The sequence below is a fragment of the Eublepharis macularius genome, chromosome 14 (genome assembly GCF_028583425.1).
Source record: "Eublepharis macularius isolate TG4126 chromosome 14, MPM_Emac_v1.0, whole genome shotgun sequence".
In the NCBI taxonomy this organism is placed as follows: domain Eukaryota; kingdom Metazoa; phylum Chordata; class Lepidosauria; order Squamata; family Eublepharidae; genus Eublepharis; species Eublepharis macularius.
The window spans coordinates 41,575,542-41,598,637 of NC_072803.1; the positions used below are offsets into that span (position 1 = coordinate 41,575,542).

Sequence of the window (23,096 nt, forward strand, 5' to 3'; positions counted from 1 at the left end):
AAAAAAATCAAACTGAAAGAAAACATGTCTGTGTATTTCATTTTTAATCCCATTGCTCAAGTCTCAGATCATGATGAGGACTGTGCCGTGACCCCAAGATACACGCGTGTGAGGAGTTCAGCAGGCAAAATCTCAGCTGCCTATTTTAATCCAAAATCTTCTCATAAGGCACCTCTTTCCACTGTGACATTCAACAGAGTTTAATTTTCATTCCACATATATTGAGTGGAAATTCCTGGTGCTTGAAGATCATCCACACAAACTGCTCTTGATATAGGCATGCCATCTGGAAGAAGGTCAAATTTTCATACTAGGAATGATTAGATGGGTTGAAAATAAGATGGCCTGTGTCATGATACCACTGTATAGATCAAAGGTGCAGCCACATCTAGAGTGCTGTGTTCCGTTCTGGCTGTCACTACTCAAAAAGCAGCACTGGATTAGGTGCAGGAAAGGTCAACCTGGGCGATCAAATTAATGGAGCACCTTCACTAAAAGGAAACGCTAAGAAGTTTGTGGCTTTTTTTGCTTTGAAAGAGAGAAAAAATGGTGTATACATTAGAGAAAGAGAACAGAACTTAGAGGCACTCCATGGAACTGAAGGGTAGTAGATTCAAAGTAGACAAAGTTAAGTTGTTCTTTCACATGACACATTAACTTATGGGATTTCACTGCCACAGGCTGTAGTGACTGCTATTTGCTTAGTTTTTAAAATACTTAAGATGAATTCGTGGAGCACAGGCCTTAATGCCTAAGTGAAATCTCCATACATGGAGGAAGTGTCTCTCTGAGTGCCAGTTGCTAGGGAGGAGACGGATTGCTTCACATGCTGCTTGTACATTTCTTGAGGTATGTGGTTGCCACGATCAGAAATTGGATGCTGGACTAAAAACAGAGCTTGCTCTGATGCTGCTGGACTTTCTTAATTTCTCTGTTAGGGCTTGCAGGGAGAACATCATTGCGGAACTGACATGAAGAGAAAGAGGACCTCTGGAACTAAAGTAGATAATATTTTCCCCATCAATAATTGAAACTGGTCTCCTAACTAAAACTCTGTTAGTTTGGAGATTTAAAAAACATTCAAACCTAAAAATCTGTAGAGAGCAGCTTATAAATAGAGCAAATTAAATCCTATGGCTATGTGAGAGGGCAGTTTGGGAAAGGTTTTAAGTTTACACTAATAAGTCATCCTTTAAGGAACTAAATGAATGGTACAGGAGGGCTGTGGAAGCACATAGGCCAGCTGCTACAGTTGGTTTTGTTTCAAAAGCTGTGGAATGGTTTCTTTTTAAAGAGGAAATTAAACAAGAGTAGTCTTTTCTTCAGTGCTGCGTGAGATAACATTTGTTTCGTTCACACCGTGACTTCTAGAAATGTCATCTGTCAGGGTGAATGCTATTTTCTTTAGAAAAAGATCTATATTTTTGAAGCTTAGGAAGGTCAGCCTATTTCCCTTCCAGTCAGCCGTGGATGTTCTGTCCTCCTTTACTGTCAAGGGAAATGTCTGGGTAGTCAGTTGAGCTGCCCAGAGAAAAGAAGAGATAAAAACCAAAACACTGTCCCCTTCTTGTACAAAGTCTTCTCAAAAGGCAACTCACCCTGTTGTGACACTCAGCACAATTTAATTTTCATTCCACATCATTCAAGTGGAAATTCTGACCATTTGGGAAGAAAATCCAGACAGCCAAACCAAAAGGCCCAGTAGTGCGAGGACTGGGTGCCAGCGCCTTAAAGTCCTTCCTCATAGCTTTTTTCCTGGGAAATGTATGGAAACTTCCAGAGCTGACATTTCAGAACAGTTATAAACACAGCCACAAAACTAGTTTGCATTCTTGTTTGAAAAGGCTGTCACAGCCTGCTTTGCCACTATGATTTGCTTTCTTTCATTCCCTCCCTTGTTTTTCTTCACACAGGCAGGGACTAACCATTTCCTGCTCCTCCCTGTTTTGTCATTTATATATTCAGACCTACTTTTCTAGCATGAAAGACTCAAAGCGAGCCACAACATTTTTCTTAACTCCCCCTACCCCTTTGAGCCCTTGCTATGGAGAATGCTTCTGCTGTACTTCTGCACTATTGTTAAAAATTATTCTGACTAGCATCTCCCCAAATAGGGAGAAGCTCAGAGAAAACAAAATTTTGCTTCAGGTGCAGGTGGGGATAGCAGTTGCTTGGTGAGTCTTGTATATCTTTTTCCTAGTAGCCTAAAAGGTTAGCAGTCCAAAATCCTACTCAGGTATTGCTTTGCCTCTTCTTGTCTAGCTTCTCTTATTAAGGCCATGCATTGTCCTCCCTTCTCACTGTGGCATTTTTATTTACCATACAAAAAAACTGGCTTAGGATTCAGTGATAAAAGTAACAGGCATCCAGGGAGTCCTTCCGTCACATAGCACTAACTTTAATGCTTGCCCTTCTGTTCCCATCTTGCTTGCTTAAGGTCAAACTAAGCTAACAGGCACATCCTCCAGGTATTATAAAATGGCAATGTATTTAGCAATACAGTTGGTTTTGTCTGAAACAAGTCAGATTCTCTCAGCAGGATTTTTGGAAGTATGCAAGATGCTTAATTGACTTCCACAAGCTAGTCAAAAAAAAGCTATGGTCCATGGCAGTTGTTCAAACACCAGCACTCACGTGTGGAAGAGCCACACTGTAACCTTGGCTCATCAGCCACTACTCGTAAGTCAGCCTAGTTTGGGAAATGGTGATGTTTTATTTCTTACAACTTACAATAAAAGACAGCTGTCTGCTTCTAGGAACTGTGTGCCTGGCTCAAGTCCTCTTCCCTTACCATTTGTTAATAGTCAAGGAGAAATTATTTTATGCTAGTTGGAGCACAAAGCTGGAGGATACACACACAAGCAATGTGGACAGAACCTGAGCACTAGGTGGCAGGCAATCATCCTGTTTCTGAAGGAAGTAAACAGAAGGGTTGTTAATGAAAAACTAAGGAGGAGCCCCAGGGAAGGACTAAATTGTTGGGAGGGAAATTAGACAAAATGTCTTTTTTGCTATTTATAATTATGTCACACGGGCAATGGTTGTGTCAAGTTACACAGGATGAGGAGACAAGCACAGATTTCTCGGTACAGTACTGTCATGCAGAGGAGTATACAGATCCCACAGTACAGCAGAGCTATGAAGATTTGTAACCATTTGGGTTACAACAAGAATCCAGAGTAAGAGGTTCAGAAAGTGGCAGAGGAACATCTATTTAAAGGGGTGAGGTGACTTCAAAGTGTCCTGCTGTGGAGGTCACCAAAAGCTCTAGCCAAGAATGAGGGTACAAGTGTGCCAATTCATGAGAGCTGTCGCCTGTAAAATCTTAACATGTAGTGAAAACAAGTCTTACAAGGCTCACAGAATTATTGAATGATCATTTTGAATGCAGTGGACTTACATGGTTAGCAGCCCTCTGGAATCTAGTATGTAGCAAATGGGGATAGAATGAAGCGGAGGTATACTAGGCTGGACGGAAACAGGAGAACTTGATTTGTTGACACTATTATTACTATTATGTTATTTATAGTCCACCTTTTTCATTGAGACTCAAGGCGGATAGCACAGTGTAAGTCATACAATTGTTGATTGGGGACACTCAATAAGCAATACGATAGGGATAACAGAAATTTGGAAACAAGCAGACATCTAATACAGAGCTGGAATATACTGAAACTGATTGATATGACACATTAACAGCATGGAAACTATCCAGTAGGAGTGTACTTGCAGCAACAGGCAGTACATAGTGGTATACTACACCTCTGTGAATAATTTACTTAAGAGCACAGCTTTGTTACTTGTGTGTGAAGGCTCTCCTGACCTCAAGGCAGACCATTCCACAAGGACAGGGTCACAACAGAATGCACCTGATGGGCAGCTGATGGTTTTGCCCAACTGCAGCGTGTCATAGGCAGAAAGCAAAGCTGCCATGGTAGCGCATAAGAAAGGTGATCCCAAGGGACCAAGGCTGTGAAGGGTTTTGTACATGATAGCCAAAACCTTGAATTGTGCCCAGTAACTGATGGGTAGCCAGTGGAGTGAATGCAGAATAAGAGTATTTTGCATGTTCTGTCTCACTTCTGACAAAACTCAGAACTTGGGGACACTGAAGCCACCAGCCCAGAGGCAAAATGGCATGTTTAGCTAGAAAAGCACCTTGAAGCCCCATTTGCAGTAGGCTCAGTTCACTACTCAGCTTTTCTAGGAGCATTTTTGCTTATACTCTGAAGTGAAAGCAAAACAGCATTATTTTTCTCATTTTAATCAAGAGTATTCCCAGATTTGTCTATTCTAATGTACACAAGAGGGATGGTTGCCAAGGAAAATGGTACCAAAGATTCAATGCCAGGAAATAAAATATTAGGCAACCAGCTGTCATGGTCTTGGTGCAAGCAGTAATTGTTGCTTCTTTAACAAGATGAACAAGCAAGGAAGAGAAAATGCAGGTGTTGAGAGTGACCTGTTTGAAAGACCCATGTGCTGTTCATCTTCATGGTTTCTGTGCAATCCCACACTGGGAATGTGCATGCATAGGCCTGCTGCAGAATAGATTTCCAGAGGTCTCTGGATGACTAGGAGCACCCATCCTCCCCTTGGCACTTTCCCACCAAAACCATGTTTTGACCAGGAGGAGCACTATGCCCTCAGTTCTCTCTGCCACTGCAGAAATAGGATGTTTTTTTCCTCGCCTCATTCTTGACGCTGAGGAGACATATTTCTCTTTTTAAAAATTGCCATTCTAGTGCAGAATAAAACTACATTTAAAGAAGAAAAGTTTGTTCCCCCCTCTCTTGTTATAGCTCAAGAGGGGCCTCCTCATAATTGTGCTGGTTGTGCCTTTAAAATGATGCCAAAAAATCAGTTCTGTGTTCCTTATCTGCCTGGTGATTGCAAGATAGAGCTGCCTGCTCTGTCACCAGTTTGCCCTGAAAGCATGATCTGACAGAGCCTCCTCAGAACAGCTCTTTCTTAAAGGCTGTGGCTTTGCACCAGCCTGATTAAAGGTTCCTGCCTCATCCCTGGCCCCTTTGGTTCCACAGGGAAGCCCCGAGGTGTGGCCTGATGGAGCCCTCTAGCCTTTTCCAGTACTTTGTGCCTTTTGCTCCTTTATCAGACTGTGCCCTAGCAGCAACTGGAATGCACATGTGGCATCGGAAGAAACGGGCTACCAGTTCCATGGAGCAGCTGATGGACTCTGGGTCAATGGGTCAGGGGACAGAACCACCCCTCTCTAGTTTGAATTGCACTGTACTGGAGCAATGAATCACCTGAGCATCCTGGGGAGGATTAATATGCCAGGAAGTCTGCCAGCTCCCAGGAAAGCCACGTGCCTGGCAGGTGCACCAAAGCAAAGGTCTGCTTATCTGGGCACCTCTGGAGATTAAGAAGGATTCTCTCCCCTCCTCCCCCAAACTTCCCTCTCTGTAGGATCCCAAGTAGACTCCTAACAACAGAAAAGGGTTGTTTGTTGATGGCAACCACTACCACCACCCTTGAACTGCTCAGGTCAGACAGACGTAGGGCCATTTTCTTCTGAGCAATGCAACAGCACCCCAAACTGGTCTCTGAACTTCTAGAGCTTCAAAATCCATGGAAAGCAGGCTCCTAAGTACTTAGCAACAGAACAAGTACTGCAGCAGCATTTCAAAAAGGTCTCACAAAAACACTGAACACACCTTTGAAGTGAGTAAAAGGAAACGTTAACACTGTAGTAGAGTGTTTAAGGGTATCATGTGGACCTTCCTCCCCACAGCTTCTGAGGCTCAATTCTGTATGCAGCCTGAAGTTGCAATGATTGGAGAAAGGTTATTCTGATAAAGTTTTGACTGTATGACCTATTGATAGCTGTGGCATCAACTTAAAAACCTAGCTAACTACTGATCCAGGCACACAAGTGTGGTCTGTTGCATCTCTTGGAACAGACTTCCATGTTTTTATCCATCCACATAAACATCCCCCAGCCACCATTCAGCACATGCAATATGGATACATGCAGTATATGAATCCGATTACGGATACATTTCCCATGATTGCTCTATATACCCATTGAAGGTTTAGATTTCAACACACATGCTGCTCATACCAGAGACCTTGTGAAATGTCCCTCATTGATCAGGACAAGTACACAGTAGAGGGACTTGGCTAAGCTTAAATTATGCCACTGAATAAAGGTTTTTTTAAAGGCCATGCAGTGCCTAAAGAGTTCTGCTTATCCATGTCAGAGAACCTGAGTAACGAATCCCCCCATGCCACAAAATTCACCAGGTGGCCAAGAATAAAAGTAGATGAGAAATATAAAGCACTCTGCATGCTGAAAAGTGCTCAGGAAAGGATGACTGCTACAAGAAGGTATTCTCTGCCCGTGACTTCTGGTCATAGGAGGCCACACATCTGCTTTCAAGGACAAAGAAAAATATGCAAGGCCTGTGGATTGGGTGGAGGGGTGGGGGGAAGAGTATAAACCAAGAATCCTCAGGAGCTGAGAAACAGAAATGCTGTTCAATGCACAATCCACCAGAACTTCCATTTATGAAACGAGGGAGAACTACAGAAGGGTTATGTTGCACTCATTTTGAAGGTGCTTCCATTTGATATTTTGCTCTCTCCAAGTCACCCCAACTTTGAGAGAAATGCTGACCTGCAAAACCAAACTGTGCCTTTCTTCTTTTGGTATCCTTTGTATAGGCCACACTTTTTAATACTATTATTAATTTTCATACTGTTAGGGGAAGATTATGGGTGTTCCCCTCCCCTTGAATGCTGCCAGGTATCAAGAGAGTAATATTCTAGTTTAAAGTGAAATGAGGCTAACAAAATTATAATTCAATTTTACTTGTTTATATCTCAATTCATAAGATCTACACACTTCAACTATTCTACTACAATGTCCACACGTCAATTATTGATGAAGTTACAGTCTTTTTTTGGTATTAAACAAAGATAATTCATGTACACAGTTAAGGAAGGGGAAAAGAGACCCCAAAGGCCTGAGCACTGCAGGGCCTTGTCTCTTGTCGTCTCAGATTGCATTAGCTAGCATTAGTCTGGTCAACAAGAAAAATAAAAGTAGAAATACAAATCTCTTTATATACAAACCAGTGCCTTGTATTGTAACCAGCTTATACTCCACACGCTGCACACAAAAAAGTTTATCGGTTGATAACAATAGATATTTCAGCATAGCACAAACCAGTATAAATTAAAGAGAGAGAGACATACAAAGGTGCAAAAACCTCCATTCTACAGCTTTTCTGGTGAGAAGTTTTGGACAATCTAAAGCGCTCGGAAATCCAAGCAGCATTAGCACCTACCGGTGTGGCTACAAGAAGTGTGGGTAGTGTGGGTGGGGAGGAACAAACTGAAGCACCAGTCCAGCCGACAGAGCTGCCAAAATGGATTTCCAGAAAAGCCCATGCAGAGACTAGCAATTTCTGTCTTTCTCTATCTTGGTTCTTTGTCTGTTCTTATCTATGTGCAACACTTTAAAAATCCCCTGGAAGCAGAAAAACTCACAACACACACAAAGGTTAAAAAAAGAGAGAAAGTTAACCCACACAAGTTACGTTGAAGCAGCTGTTTCAGAGCAGAGACTGAAATGGTTGAGGTGTGTTACATGGCTCTGAGTGAGAATTGCATGTAAAACAAACCTTGCTGAGAATTCTAACAATTCTCATATTTCATTCTGACAAGACCCTTCAAGGGGGCAGGTGCTTAAAAAAATTCTCCCAGAGTTGCATAGAATTGATTAGTGACAGAGAAAGATATGCTGGACAGACACAGGTAGGTGCATACACACACATGGGGTGTGGGTTCAGAACTAACCATGCAAACTCCCCACCAGCTAGCTTGGGGGGGAAGGGGGGAAAGGTCTGGTCTCTGGCACTGAAGTAACTTCTGGTTAAGAGTCTTTTTTTGTTCCTTTCAAATAAAATCTTTAAAAAGTTATAACTGTAAAAAAATCTCTCATCTGTAAACTTAAGTTAGAGGTTTTGGTAAGTTCTCGTACCTACGCCTGTGAAAAGAAAGCCTGCAGCCAGACTGTAGAATGGAGTGTTTTCTCCAAAAAAGAGCTTCGATCTACAGCTACACCCTCTGGTTAAATAATCAGTAGTATGAAGATCCCGCAGTCTGTGACAAGCCTCACACCCGAGTTTTGCGTCCAGCTTTTCGTCACTGACCTGTGGAAAAGCCCTGACATGCGCTGTGTTTCTAGGGTCTATGTACATTCTGGTCCTCTCTTCCATGTGGCATCTGGCCAAGGAAGGCAACGTAAGGTAGAAGATGTCTAGCAGAAGGCAAGCGTCACGTGCCACCTCGGAGCGTTGCTGACCCTTCAGCATGTCTCTTTCCCCTGGACGCCAGTCACAGTCTTGATTGAACTCAATGTTCTGTTGAACCATGTCTTCCGAGAGGCTTGCACCTCATTCAGTGCCTGCCCTAAGTCATGCTCCAGATCCTGAAATACAACATGGGGCAACCCCACATAACTCAGTGAGAAACATGAGTCTCATTCCTGCTTACCGGATAGCAACAGCTGGTTGTGTGCCATCAATGCTCTAATAACCTGCCATGCCATCTAGATGAATGATCTGGGGAATACCCAGAGTCGAGGCTGGTATCCCCAACCGAGTACATTATTTCTGAGTTACCACCTCCTCCCCCACCAGAGAACTGGAAATTTTTCTTGAGATTAATTTTCACAGAATTTTACAACAGAAAAAGGAAGTTTCACATCTGTGATTAGAGATCTGAATGAATTATGATTTTCCAAAAACTGGAGATATGACACAAACTGTGCATATAGAAAGAATTATTTTAAGATTTCTTCCAGAATTTATTTTTGGAGCTAGGTTCATGAATTTCAGATTGCCTCTCACTCTACAATACAAGGAGAGGCAATGTTCTCACATCAAGCATATCACAAAGAATATTATGAAAAAGGGAAGCAGGGTGACTTGTAGAGCCCCCCCCCTCTACTATAACCAAGAATGCAGGGCAGAGGGCAATAATTAACACAAAAACCCTTCTTGTTGGCCTGAGTCACCAAAATGAGGAGATTGGAAGATGATCAGATTTGGCAAGTTCCTCAAATGGAGGAGAGGGGCTTCTCGCATTAATTGTTGTACAGCAGGGTGGGAATGGGTTCCTCTTGCCAGCTCAAGCCCATCTTAGAAGTTCCAAAACAGGCATACTGAGCCAGCAAGGCCATGATGCAGTGAGACAGATGAATTTACATCCAAGAAAAGTTGGTACTCAGAAAAAAGCTTGTAGGAAGTAAACAGCAAAGGGAGTTACAGCTGATGCTCAGGAGACAAGCCAGACAAGTTTGTAAGATACAACATGTCCTGCTGGCTGCTTAGAGACAACCCCCCACTCCCATCCCAGGATGAAGCTCTGGAAACCTGCCCAGCTGTTATCATACCAAAGAGCATGTCCTTTAATGATGTTTCACTAGAAGACAGCACTAAAAAGATTCTATCTCATGGTCAAAGAAACTGCAGAAGGTGGGCATTAGCAGTTTCCTCTTGAAGCTTAGAAAGTTGTAACAGCCTAGAGAGGCTTCTTTTTGGCAATTCCAAAAATTCTGAGTTCTGCTCCATCTTCACTTGAGCAACAGTGTTACATATGGAAGATGCCAAAAACTGCTGTTATCTGCCTTGTTTATGTTGACCACAGAGCTTAAGTTCCTTAGCTGAAAAACAGTGATTTTCCTTACAAACGTGATTTCATTGTCCAATTTCCAGCTGGAGCACCGCCCCCAGCTTAAGGCACCGCCCCCAGCACGCACGCACACACACACCCTCCCTCTAGCAGAGATGTTCCATACCTGTATCTTACACTCTGCTTCCACCAACTGAAGCTTGGTTTGGGCCAGCTCCAGCTCCATTTCCCGCAGCTGATTCTTGAGTGCTTCCTTCTCTTCATCCGTGTCCTCGTCAGAACCCTCCCTGGTAGCACTGGCCACTTTCACCCGCCCTTCCTTGTTGAAGAATTCCCGGCAGCGTTCACAATCATCCACTTTTTGCTAAAACCAAGATCAGACCGTGAGCAGCTGTCTCTCTCTCTCCTCTTGGAAAAGCCAGTAGAATCTCTACAAAGCAGTCATTTGCTTCCTAAGCCAAAAGAGGAGTAGAGACCTCCCCACCATGACTTTCAGTACCCAATGAAACCTTCCCCCCACCAGACACACAATTCTGTTCTGCTTATAGTTTTCTGTTACCTCTCCATCTTGGTAACATCCCACTGCTTTGCCCTGCCAAGATCATTAAAATACCGCACTTTCACCATTTTATTGTTTTGGCCAAGTCTGCTTTGTTCACCTCATTATGTCTATAGCACCAGAAAACATACAAGATACAAGGCTTGTTCCAAAGACCTTACAGTTTAAACTGACATAAGAACAAAAGGGAGGGAGGGACAAAAAGGTTGTGTCAAAGGTTTCATGGGAAGGACTTGCAGGAAATGGGAAAGGTGGCATTGTGTGGGAGTTCTGGGAGGCAGTTCCAGGCACAGCAACAGGAAGGAAGTGAAAGACCTTTGGGCGATCCAACCTCCAATGCAGCCCCCACCAATCCCAAGCCAGACCTTGCTCCTATCCTTCCACTTGGGCGGGCTTATTCACTTATCCTACGATAACATCTGGGTCACTTGCTTCAACTTCTGATCTATTCACTTATTTTAAAAACACGTATCAGGGTGTGAGGATCGAAAAAGGTAAAACAAATCAAGAATTCCTGTAAGGACTATGGGGCTTTTTAATGGAAACTACTGCTGGTTAATATCTGGTCATTATTTTAGACTCTGATTTCATCCCTCCTAATACACACATTCTACAATGTTCTCTAGACTGGATCCAGAGGCCCTTATGAGGGCAATGGTACCCGGGACTGAATCAAGGTATCGGAAACCCTATGGCATTTTCTTCAGAGGTAATGATGCCGGGCAACAATCCCAGTCAATCAGCTCAGGCACCCTTCTGCTTGGAATAAAACCCTTTGGACCAGGTACAACAGCACCCCTCCCCAACTCCTGTTTGCCGTAGCAAAGTCCCTTACCCGGATCTTCTCGATTTCAGCTTTGTTTGCTGCTTGCTGCTTCTCCAGCCTCTCACTCAACTGGGAGCAGATCTACCGAGAGAGAGAATTTTTAAAAAAGTTTTCTTGCAGCCAGTGTTACATTTCTGGAATGGCAGGGGCTTGGGCCCACACCAGCCTGGGTCCCTGAGCAAGAAACAAGTGAGCACTCACCTGCTTGTAGTCTCCTATGATGGAGCTGTTCTTTTTAATCTCAGACTCTGCCTTGTCCAGTTCACGGCGACACATTTCCTTCAGCTGCATCAAAAAAGGTGTTCGGGAGAGGGAATTTACGGGTGATTTGAGGCTGTGAGGAACCACAGACAGCACCCCCCAATCCTGCAAGTCCCTCATACAATCTATTCTCCTTTTTTTGCTCTGAGGTCTCAAGAGGCCAACATGCCAGGCTGATCAGCAAGATTGTGCCATCATTTCCCCACAAAATATCCCCCGAGGGAACACCCTTGGTAAAAGGGTGCCACGAAGCAGAACCACCTGCATCCTGAGTAATTTGGGGGAGGGGGGATCATTTCCTAGGACATGGCTACCTGCACTCTCAATATGACATTTTACCATGGGGCTTTGACTCTCCATGAGCTAGCCATGGGGAGTAAGTCATAGTGGTACTGCTTTAAAGATATGGCACACAAGAAAATCCATTGTAACTTTTTTTATAGTTCCCAGGTGGCACTAGAGGGGAGCCCAGATGCCCTCTGGAAGGTGCTGCTGCCCCCCACCCTAGCCAGTGGTTAGGAACAAAGCTCACAACTCCCGGAAAACAAGAGGCAAAGCACAAGACTTGAGCAAGCTTCAAGATGCACTGCTTGGAGACTGCTAACTGGTTGTTGGGCTGGCATTGTCCAAATCCCAGGAAAATTCTTGAAGACATTGCTGGAAACTGTGGAGTCATTGCTCAGCCCTTTCCCCCTTACAACACCTGCTGTCCCCTCCAGTCTGCACTTTTTAAAAAGCCAGAAGGAACCTAATCCTCCCCCAACAGCAGCCCAGGTGAGCCCCAAACCTGAGCTGACTCTTCCTCCAGGCGTCTTTTTTCATCTTCAGCATCAATCAGCTTCTGCTTGGTCATCAGCAGCTCTTTGTTCAGCGCATCAGCCTTCTCCTCTGCCTAACACACAAGTGCAGGAAAGCCAAACATGAGGGAAAGGTTTTCCCAGCAGCAGAAGCCTGAGCATGCTGGATTCTGGCAAAGCCCAGAGGCTGCCTGTGGGTGTAAGCACTGCAGCACAGGAAGCAAGAAACTGAGCAAGTGGGATGCCAGCCATCTGTGAGAGCAGAAGGGGAGATAGCCAGCTGATGAGTCAAAGGCCTGGCTGGTTAACTGGCACTTCCAAATTCTCTAAGTAATTCTGGTCTAAGCAGCCTGATCTCCTTTTGTTAGGCAGTCAAGTGCTTTGCACTTTTGAGATGAAAGCTGGGAATATGAATAAGAAAGAGACACCTAGACTGCATACAGAGCATTCACAAGGGTTCAACACTTTCTCCCTGTATTCCCTCAGAAGCATCTTTATAGGTACCCTGTACAGATTGGTGAAGGAAGCTGAAAGAAGGTGGTCAGCCAGAGGCCACCCAGAGAGCCTCAGGCTGAGGTGAAACTTGATCTTAATTCCACGCCCAAAGAAGCACTCATCTGGAAAGGAAAACCACCAACATTTCATGTTTCTTCTGGTCATGGCTGTAATTTTTGCTGCATTTTCTCCTTTAGAACACTCCTATTTATGGCAGTGCTGTTCTATGGCTCAGCCTACCCAGCAGTTTTCACTGAAATATACATTTGCTGCAACTTCAGCAAGCTGTGCCCAGAGAAGCTCCTGGTTCAAACCCCACCTCTGCCATGAATTCAGTAAGTGGCCTCAGAGCCAAGCTGCCACTCTCACCTACCCACAATCTACAATATGAGGACGATCACATTGTTGGCACTCTATATGGACTACTGGCTAGAGTATCAGATTAGGACCTGGGAGACCCAGGTTGAAATCCTCACTCTGCCATGGAGACCTGTTGGGTGACCTTGGGTCAGTCACACACACTTAGCCTAACCTACCTCACAAAGTTGTGAGGATTAACTGGAGGAGAGGAGAACTAATGCAAGCTGCTTTCGGTTCCCATTGGGGCAAAAAGGCGAGGCATAAATGAAGTAAACATAAAAGTACAATCCACAGGCTCAACCATTGTATTACTATAATTAGTCTGACTGACTTCCCCCCCCCATGTCCCCCACAACTGTCTCATCCTGAAGCATTTATTTTGCTCACAGAACTTCTCTATTGCTGGGAGAGCCACAGTTCTATTGTGTGGACTATATGACCCCCCTCCAACCTTTGCCCATAAACCCTATCATCTCCTCCGTCCCTTTAAGCTGTCCTATGAAACTCAGCTGCAGTGTGGAGAAAGAAGCGCAAGGGCAGGGAGAGGATGAGTGCCTCAAAAGAGGAAAGGTCCCCCAAAACAGCCCCTCTGCCAGAAGTTATCTTAAATGAGCGCTACAATGAAAGCTGCACAACAGACAGGATTAAGTGGAGAAAGCTTTCCATTTTCAATGTAATAGTTTCAACTACTCTTCTTAGGGGGAGGGGGGGGATGTAGTCCATTGTGGTACCTTAGCAAGAAATTTTAGGGTCTGAGGGGAAGATATCCCCATGATAATGAAAAAAAGGCTGCTTTATTCAATAGCCACCCTCCCCACGAGGATACCATTTCCAGGATCCATCTCTCCTGGCTCTAGCAAGGCTGAATACTCCTAAAGCATGGTTTAGGAACATTAAAAAGGACCCATCAGAATATTATCCAGCATTCAGCAATCTAGGACTGTTGACCCATTGAAAAAAAGTGTGAATTCAATTAGCAGAATTAATCCAGGGACCAGCTGGCAAGGATCAAGCCACAAATGTCCCCTCCAGGGGGGATTCTGTTCATTTCACAGAGCTGTTTCTGAAGATGGACAGCCAAGTCCAGCAGCCTGTTTAAAGAGGCAGATGAAAAGCTTGGCCGGCACATTGCCTAAGGCAAACCATTCTAGCATAAAAGAATGGTCAACAGTAAGGAAGGAAATCCATTTAAAGGGAAACCACCTTCTTGGAAAGGCAAAATTACACTGATATGGTCCAGCACAGGTAGTCACACCAAGCATGCTATTTCCAACTGGGAATTTGCCAAATCCTCTCTGGCTCTGTCACCTCAGGATATTTGGCCAGGGACACTATTGCACTCATTCTGTGAAAGAATTCACATGAATTCTGGAAGAAACCATGAACATAAGAAGAGCCCTCCTGGATCAGACCAGTAGTCCATCTAGTCCAGCATCCTGTCTCACCCAGTGGTCAACCAGTACTCTGGTGGGCCAACAACAGGACAGAGGGGTTCTCTTTTATCACCATGGTTAGTAACCACTGATACACCTATCCTCTTCGAATCTGTCTAATGCCCCTTTAAAGCTATCTACATCTGTGGCCATCACATCATCCTTTGGCAGCACATTCTACAGTTTAATCACTCATTAAGAAGTATTCCATTTTATCCATCCTGAACCCACTGCCCATCAACTTCACTGGGTGCCCCCCTCCCTGAGTTCAAGAGAGGGGAAAAAAGATTTTCATCCACTCTCTCTAACACTGCCCCCCTCCACAGAAATTATTCATCATAACTGATGGAAGGCACGTGCATTTTCTGCTTGGGTGGCCATATCAAAAAACAGAACACAAGAGTCTGTAGATATAGGCATTCGGTGGGATTTTGCAGTAAATGTTTTATAAGAACAAAGTTGGAATTTGCGGCTGATGTAGTAACCTTCTCTGGAAGGCCATACACACAATTTGTGATCCATGTGGCAAAGTTTTGTAGCACCACAAGGCAGTTGTAAAGTGCTCCTCATTTTTTCACTCTTCTGGATAACACTAGAAAACAAGGCTAGCAAGGAAGAACAAGAAAAGCAGTAACCAACCACAAACACTCCCTCTGTGAGCAAAGCTATCAAGTGTTGCCCTCTTGGCAATGTTTCCCTCTCATCCTGGCATAAGAATCCAGTTAAACTAAGCCAGCTGATGCAGTTTGTGCAGCCCAGCTGGGGAAGTGATTCTTTACTACAAAGTGCTGAAAATGCTGAACAGTATCCAAAGACCTGCTGCCAAACGGGTGGAAAGCAGAGCCCTGGGCACTTCTGAGGCACTGATGCTTATGCACAGAGTCAGTTCCCCCACCATATACATGCAAACAGTTGCAGGAGCATGACATATGCCATCTAAATTGCTTTTAAAGACAAGAGTGAGCATGTACTGAACAGAAAAAAGGAGAGCATTGACAGCACATGTCATAGCGAAACAAGGCACACAACAAAGCATGCCCTGAACACTCTTTATGAACAATCTCAGTTCGCACTACACATGCAAACCAGTTTCATGTCTCTAATGTTCATAGCCATAGAGCCCTGAGAGGTGAACTCCTAAGAGAGAGCTACATCTCTCTAACTTAAAAATACAGAGCCCCACTGTTAGGAAGTAACAAGTTGGACAAGACACAAGTGTAAATTACTTTAAGTCAGCCACGGAGGATGGCCTTTCATTAAGACAATTCCAAATGAGCTCTTGAGCAGGCAATTTATACACACGCTGCAGTGAATTTCACAGGCCAGACATGCTCTCATGTAGCGCACATGGAGAAAGGTGAGCCAACAGAAGTTCTCAGGACCCCCAAGTGCTTAGCAACATGCTTGGCTCTTACATTGTCCAAGTCCTTCCTCAGCGCGATCTTGCTGGTGACGAGCTCATGGGCCAGGTCATCATTCTCTTGTTCCAGCCTCATGTTCGCTTCTTGCAAGCGCCGGTTCTCCCGCTAAACAGAGGCAAAAAGCAACAGTTAGAACAGAATCTGCTTTTCAATGGACGAGAGCCCCAGGCTCACCATATAGCAACAGTATAACCACAAGATCTGAAACAGGGCCGGCCTGTCCCAGGACAACAGCAACAGGAGGCCCTTACCTCAAATCTTTCGATGGGATCCTCCTGCTGAGCCTGCTGCTCTCTCATGGTGTGGTACTCCCTTTCATATTTCTTCAGTTTCTTTTGACTGATCTAAAAATCAAAATGTTTAATTTGTTCTTCTTGAAAATGCAAGAATGCAGTATGAGTTTCTGACGGTCCCTACCTACACACACACACAAGCAGGGCTGCCATCTTCTTCCTGAGTGAAGCAACTGGGCAGGCAAGCTGGCATGACATGCAAGCAATACACATCAGGCTCCATGTCACCAGCACAACACAGCTTAGGCTTATTCAGAGGGTGGCTGTGAAGGCCTAAACAGCTCTTCCCAGGAAAGGTACTGAATAATTAGGGGAGGCAGGAAATGAAGCAGCTCTGGTCTGGCACAAAGTTTGGGAGCCAAATTATAAGTGACAGCAGCCACGGGTCCATCCTGTGGCCACTGACATCATTTTGAAAGCATAGTTCTTTTAAAACTGCTGTGAGACCCTGATCTGGGGGGTGCTTGCAGGGGCCCCAGGAGTTCTTGTTTTTCCTCCCACCCAACTTTTCAGATGCCAAAACAGCAATGGAGGGCTGTTTTTGCACTTGAAAAAGCACAGAGGGGGAGAAGAGGCTCCTGGGGTTGCTGTGCAGGCATTCCAAAAAAGGACCTTGCAGCAATTTTAAAAGAATTACAAATGCTTCTAAAATGATGTCAGCAGCCACAGGATGAACCCATCACTGCTATCCCTTGTAGCTTACCTCTGAGGGGCACGATTTGCAAACACAATAGAAGAGAATCCCCTATTCTTCCTTCTAAGGCAGCAAAAAGCCTTTTCATACCCAGTCCTTTGGCTCCCTCTAGTGAAATTCATGCAGAACCATCCCCACTCTTCTGTCAGCAAGGATGTCTATTTGCTTTTCCAACAGTCTCAAGGGATGGCTAGGAATGTCAACCTGCTATTCCGATCTAATTCACTTGCACAGAAGATGCCCTCCCTGTATCCCAGACATGTCAGGAGCTTCCAGGCCCTTCCCTGGTGGAGGTCAGTATACAATAACTGTTAGGTAAGACCTAGGGACTAGCTTGGGCTTCAGCATCCCACTCTTGGCACAAAGGCATCCCCCTAAAGGCAGGCTGCTGAACCACAAGCAACACTGCAAAGCTGCCTCGTGGAAAACTTTCCCATTACCTGACCACAACTTGTTTCATGGCAAACTTGAACTCACTGCTGCTTGTTCTTCCATTAGCGATCTTGCAAATCCTTGTTTCTTCTGCCGTTTTTACGGCAGCTATTTAATTATCTGCAAACAGCTGTGGCACTTCTTTCTCACTTGCAAGGTTGAGAGCAACAGCAGCACTGCTGATGAAGGCAGATGAGGAATGCATCCTCTCACTACCACTGCATATTTCATGGAAAGATTCTGTTTAAATGTTTAATGATCTGAAGGCCCAGGGCGGCCTGCCGCATCTTCATCCATCTTTGTTGCAATCCAGAGGCAAGAGAGACATATATCACTGAGCCACTGCCCTACAGTGGACAGGTTGGAAGACTGGCATTCTGGGAAAGCCCCCAAAGTGCAACCCACCAGCATAATAACATACTTAAGAGCTACCGGCACACAGAAGGGCTTTGCACCAAAATGTCTGCTTCAGAGAAACCTGCAACCAAGGCTTTAGCTTCCCCCTACTCAGCACATACTAGTCGACACAAAAATGAAAACAACCTAATTCCAGATTTTCCTTTAAGAAGGGTTGTTAGCTCTCAAACAGATCAGAAAACTAACTCCGGCTGTACAAGAATACTCTCCATATAGACTAAGATTTTCTTTGTTTAAATGAGCTTTTAAAACATCAGCATAAAAGTAGTGAAAATGCAAGATTTGCATGAGAACAGCAGCTGATTTTCAGGTATGGTGGAGCCCCCTCAGCACCTGGCATGCTGAACGACAGAGGATGAGGCTCACTTTAAGGAGTGCTAAGAAACTGTTTCAAATGGTAATATACCACTGCCAACATTTTAGGTTCCACATGTATTAAAGGTAAAAAAAGAAAATTCCCTAGATTTATAGAGAGGACTGACTTTGCATAATTATTCCAATTACAATTCAGAAAGCACCTCCGCCACCCGAACTCAACCACATTCACTCAAACAGACTGAAATGGTGGAGAGGGAGGCACATGCAAGTTGGTTGATTAGCAGGACGGGGAAGAAGACCCAGTCCAGGAGCACATACTCCTTTTATCATGCGACCACCATCTTCTGATGTAGGCACTTATCTGCGATGGCATTATCCCCAAGCATTAGTTCCACAGAGAAAACGCAGATTCTAACACCAGCATCCTTGGAGGCCTTCCTTCATGGGCAGCCACCTTCTGAACTGTGGCAGACGGCTACTAGAGAAAGGGCTGTTTCTGCAGCATTATCCCAAAATTACAAAATTCCCTTTTGAGGAAAATTCACCTGGTATGTTCTGCTTTTATGACATTGCACAAAGATGCTTCTGTTTCCCGTTGCTTTGAATTTATTGCTGCCTTCAACAGCTGATTTGAATAGTCTGTAAAATTTGTTCTGCCTGCTGGTCAACTTTTAAAAGAATTTATACACTATTTCTCCAGAGACCTGCAGGATTAGCTGCTGATCAGACAGATTTTATTTAGGTTTTCTGTACTGGGTTTGAGATACATGGATGGACAGACAGATTTTGTATATATTTTGATACTAAATGTATTGAAAGCAATTCACAAGGAAAAAAAAGCTGCTTCTCAGTAGGAAAGTGGCATACAAATATTAAAATAAACATCATAAACCAGCCCCAGAGAAAACAGTAAGGTACTGATGGTGACTATTTCCCCTACAATGACACCTAATGCCTGCCAAAGCCCCTGAGATTTAGTCAGAAAGCTTGAGGCTCCCAAGTGCTCAGATGACAGCTCAAAAAGAAGACAGTAATTCTCTACTTTATGCTCAGGCTGCGGTGTTATGCAGCATCCACCTCACTTGTGATGCCAGATTCAAATAATGCTTGTAGGCTAACAAGAGGGTTGGCAACAAAAGTTAGAGGAAAGTCAGGAAATCCAAGAATGAATCCCAAAGTGCAATGGCAGGGATACACCTGAGAAGGTCCTGTTCCCCATCCTCAGAAATCTCACATTACTGGCGGATGGAGCCCAGAGTGGGGTCAGCCTTGAGGAGCTGACTGAAGCTCAAGTGAGAGAAGATGCCCCCCAAGATACACCTGGATATGGCTGGGATAGGCCCTAAGCAACACACTTTGAACAAAGAAAGCATTCACGCTCCGTATCAACAGATGGAAGCCCATACAGGGCTCACTGCTTCTATCTCTTTACCTTCATGCTGCAAGCCAACTCCATCAGCTTCTTGGCATTCTCCTCTGAACGGTATCTCTTGGGCAGCTGCACGCGGAAGAACTTCAAAGCCCCCTCAAAGTCTGTCAGAAGCAAGTCATCCTTGGTAGTCTGCAAATGCAAAGGACAACAAAAATGAATGTTTGGTAGCAGATCTCACAGCCCCCCTTCCCTGGCCAAAAACTGATAAGAAAACAACTTTACTTGTTTCCTTAGGAGAGTTCTCAGAAATATGTGACTGAGCTGTGTGTGTGTGTGTGTTTTATAAATCAATTGATTCCCCTAATTACACTTCAGGGCATGATTCCAACAAGAAAATGGTACAGTGGACAACAAGGGAGATGAGGTAGGAATACCACTCAGAACAAGAGGAAGAACTGCTGATGTCACAGACATTTTAACTGAAGGATGTAACAGCTTCAGAAAGTTCTGAAGCAAATTGAAACAGAAAGAGCACAACCGTTTCTTCCTGCCAATGCTTTGGACTCCTGTGGGCAAAAGGTGGGAGCTGGGCAATCACAATACTCATTCTGCTAGGCTCCTCCAAGCACATAACAGCTCACTGCCTCCAACACACACACACACACACACACACACACACACACACACACACACACACACACACACACACACACACACACACAACGCTTGTCCACACACAAACCAATCCCAGCAGGATTTCTGCCTCTGCCTCTGCCTCTTTTTATGCTCTATGTAAGAGACGGATATGGAGCAAATGAATAATAGCCAAAAAATGGTAAGCAATAGCCCGACTTCTTCAGCCTTTCCTGAGCTTTCAATAGCAGACATGCACAGTGTGGTACTCAGTATAAATCATGTGAATCGGCATCAAGGTAAAAAACTTACTTTTAGCAATCCAAGTGCCACATTAAAGATAACACTTATGCCCTGCAGGGAAGAAAAAAGAAAGACCAAAATGAAAATTTATGGTTTGTCTTGCTACCCACATGTATCTGCATTCATGCTGCAGTCCCCTTAAACAAGTGGAAGGTTGTGCAAGACCCAGAGCTTGAAAAAAACAAAGTGATCCCAGAATGCACACATTGCAGAAAAATTCTGCAATCTACATTTTGTGCAGGAGACAAGAGATTTGTGCAACCTCCGCGATAAGTTGCAGAGAATCTGGACTTCTGTTTTTATTTTTTAGGGAGCAGGTTTATATCCCTAATTGCTGAAAACCAAAACTCTCAAGAGTGCAGACCATTACAAACTTAGAAGTCAAGTCAGAAGGCATGATGAAACCATGCTGTCAGCTGTTTTTCCGGTACTGGCAAAAGCAGTGTCCACTTGGACACAGACACCCCGAGGAGTACAACCTCAGCTGAGCAACTGAGGAATGCAAATGATCTTTAAATGAAAGGGGTGTGGCAGACCTGTGCTGTTTCATGCTAGCAAGGGGAAAGACTATGGAGAATTAATTAATGTTGCTAATTAGCAAGAACACAAACAATTATTAGAACTGCTTCCCTGGTTGCTGCTGCCTGACTAAATGTGCTTTGTTCATTTCTTCCAAACAAGTAGAAGCCTAGAGACACAAAAAGTTACACACTTTGAAGCACAGCTCCTAGATCTTGAGACAGCTCACTGTCTTATATAAGAGGGATCAAGTATGAGCCTTCTGCATGGTTGTAAGTGGAAAATAAGTTTGCACCCCCACTATGTAGGTCTTTCTGGCAAAGTCCATGCTATGGCACTGTAAAGTACAGTTCTTCCTCCAGATTGAAGCAGGGTGCCTACTAGAATGTGGTTGGATGACAACAGCCTCCATAGGCATAGGCCCCCTTAGTGCTAACCTACCTCAACATGTATGGTTTTTTTGTTACCAGGCAATAAAGAAATTCATTATAAAGAAATCACTGGTATTCTTATCGTAACTGCAGCAACTGGAAATGGCACCCAAATTCTGTTGGCACAGCTCACAGCCCAGAGCCACCCCGTAATTTATGCCACAAACTTCTCAAGATGGCTGAATAATTTCCTTCCTCTAACACCAGTGACTCACAAAACCATTTGCAAATAGTTAAGAGATTAAGGGACACAAAGCTGACCTCTTTCACCAGTGATTTATTGCTTGGTGACAGTAGGGTGTGTGTGTGTGTGGGGGGGGAAGAGTCTGAGAAATGGAAGACTGCCTAATGTGCAAAAATAGCTAGAAACTTTTAATGCCTACATGGAATGTCAAGAAAATGTTGAAAAAATGTTCATGAAATTGCTTGAAATGAAACTCCAACTTATTTCTAAATTTAAACAGCAAATATACCTTAGCAAGGACCAGAACCACCAAATCTATATTCTCAAACCAACATAATGCTACCTACCTCACACAACAGCAGGTCAATGATGTGGAAGACCATGTAAAGGGGGAATTTTGCTGTGAAAAGTGTGAGAAACCACTGGGAGGCATACATATGAGCTTCAAGGCTGATATCCAGGAAGTGGCTGTAGAGGTCAGGAATGTACTCCTTAAAAAGGAAAGAAAACCTTCACTTATCTGATCTGAGCAGCAACACAACACAATGCAAGGGGATATGACAAGCACTTAAAGTATTTTATAAAACAGGCGATGATTTAGGTTGCCTATTAGACATACAAGACTGCTTCATGAAGTCTAATCATCAATTCTGTCTAGTAGCTCTCCGGGGTCTCAAACAGAGAAAGGTCTTTCCAAGTACCTGCAATGTGAGATTCTTTAACTGGAGATACAAACATTGAACTGGGAACCTTTTTCATGTGTAAAAGACACTTGACTACTGAGCTATGGGCAGTAAGATGAAGCTGCTTCACACCCTCAGTTCATCAAGCCCAAGGCTGTCTACTCTGACCAGCAGTAGCTTTTTGAGGGATTAGGCAGAGAAAGACAGGAGCTAACACTTTGTTACAAAATTGCCCGATGCCAAGTACATTGTTACAGATGCTGCTCTCCATTCAGTCCTGGCAATCGAGGTGCCAAATGGTCCCCACTCAGAAGACCGGATATGGTTCAGGAGCTACTGGTGGCCAATTGTTACCCTGTTTGGAGATGATAATCTGTTCTGTATAGCTGCCCCCCAGAAGTTGTATAGTGTTTTAGAAGGTGATGATCATGGTGGCAGAAGGAAGCCCTACACTGTCTGGAGAAAGGCCTCCGGCCAGGTGTCAAAGTGACAGGTAAAACAGCTACTAATGCCTAAAAGCTCAAAAGACTAAGTTGTGAGCCAGGCAGTCCTTGGTTCACATCTTACCACATCCCATGCAACGCCCCTAGGAAAGTTGCTATTCTCTAGTATCTATTCTCTAATAGCATCTCTAGATTTTGCAGTATAAAGCTTATTCCACCATCAACCCCCAAATTCCCATCCCGAAATCAAGACAGTTAGAATCTCTGCTCCTGCTTCGAGTAAGGCAGATGACCCTTACCTGCATGAGACGCTCCAACTGGTAAAACTTGCAGTGCAAATCTTCAAAGTTTTGTTTGAAAAGTTCCCTGAGTCCATAGTCAAACATGATTTTGACCAGAACACTGAACGCCTGTTCTTCAGGCATCTGTCAAAGAGAGAACAAAAACGGCTGCCATTTTTTTAAAAAAAGAGAAGAATCTAAACATCCTTCTGTCTTCAGTCCTTCCCACTGGCATGCCCAGTTAACAGCCTGACTATATGAGCAGCCCAAAGCAAGCT

The 23,096-nt window shown here is 44.2% G+C and overlaps 1 protein-coding gene across 4 annotated transcripts in view; it reads right to left on the reverse strand.

The window, feature by feature from the left end:
- Positions 1-6,815: 6,815 nt before the first annotated feature.
- The window catches only part of RABGAP1 (RAB GTPase activating protein 1), a 74,549-nt gene continuing 58,268 nt past the window's right edge, over positions 6,816-23,096 (reverse strand). For 3 of the 4 annotated variants that reach the window (XM_054997430.1, XM_054997431.1, XM_054997432.1), the window contains exons 16-26: positions 22,837-22,962; positions 21,759-21,902; positions 20,287-20,328; positions 19,402-19,530; positions 16,067-16,159; positions 15,810-15,920; positions 12,097-12,201; positions 11,250-11,333; positions 11,058-11,129; positions 9,830-10,027; positions 6,816-8,458 (exon numbers count right to left, since the gene is read on the reverse strand). In XM_054997430.1, coding sequence (XP_054853405.1) covers positions 8,336-8,458; positions 9,830-10,027; positions 11,058-11,129; positions 11,250-11,333; positions 12,097-12,201; positions 15,810-15,920; positions 16,067-16,159; positions 19,402-19,530; positions 20,287-20,328; positions 21,759-21,902; positions 22,837-22,962 — 1,227 coding nt within the window. In that variant the 3' untranslated portion in view covers positions 6,816-8,335. The remainder of the gene's footprint in view (positions 8,459-9,829; positions 10,028-11,057; positions 11,130-11,249; positions 11,334-12,096; positions 12,202-15,809; positions 15,921-16,066; positions 16,160-19,401; positions 19,531-20,286; positions 20,329-21,758; positions 21,903-22,836; positions 22,963-23,096) is intronic. The other variant, XM_054997433.1, reaches the window with a different exon arrangement.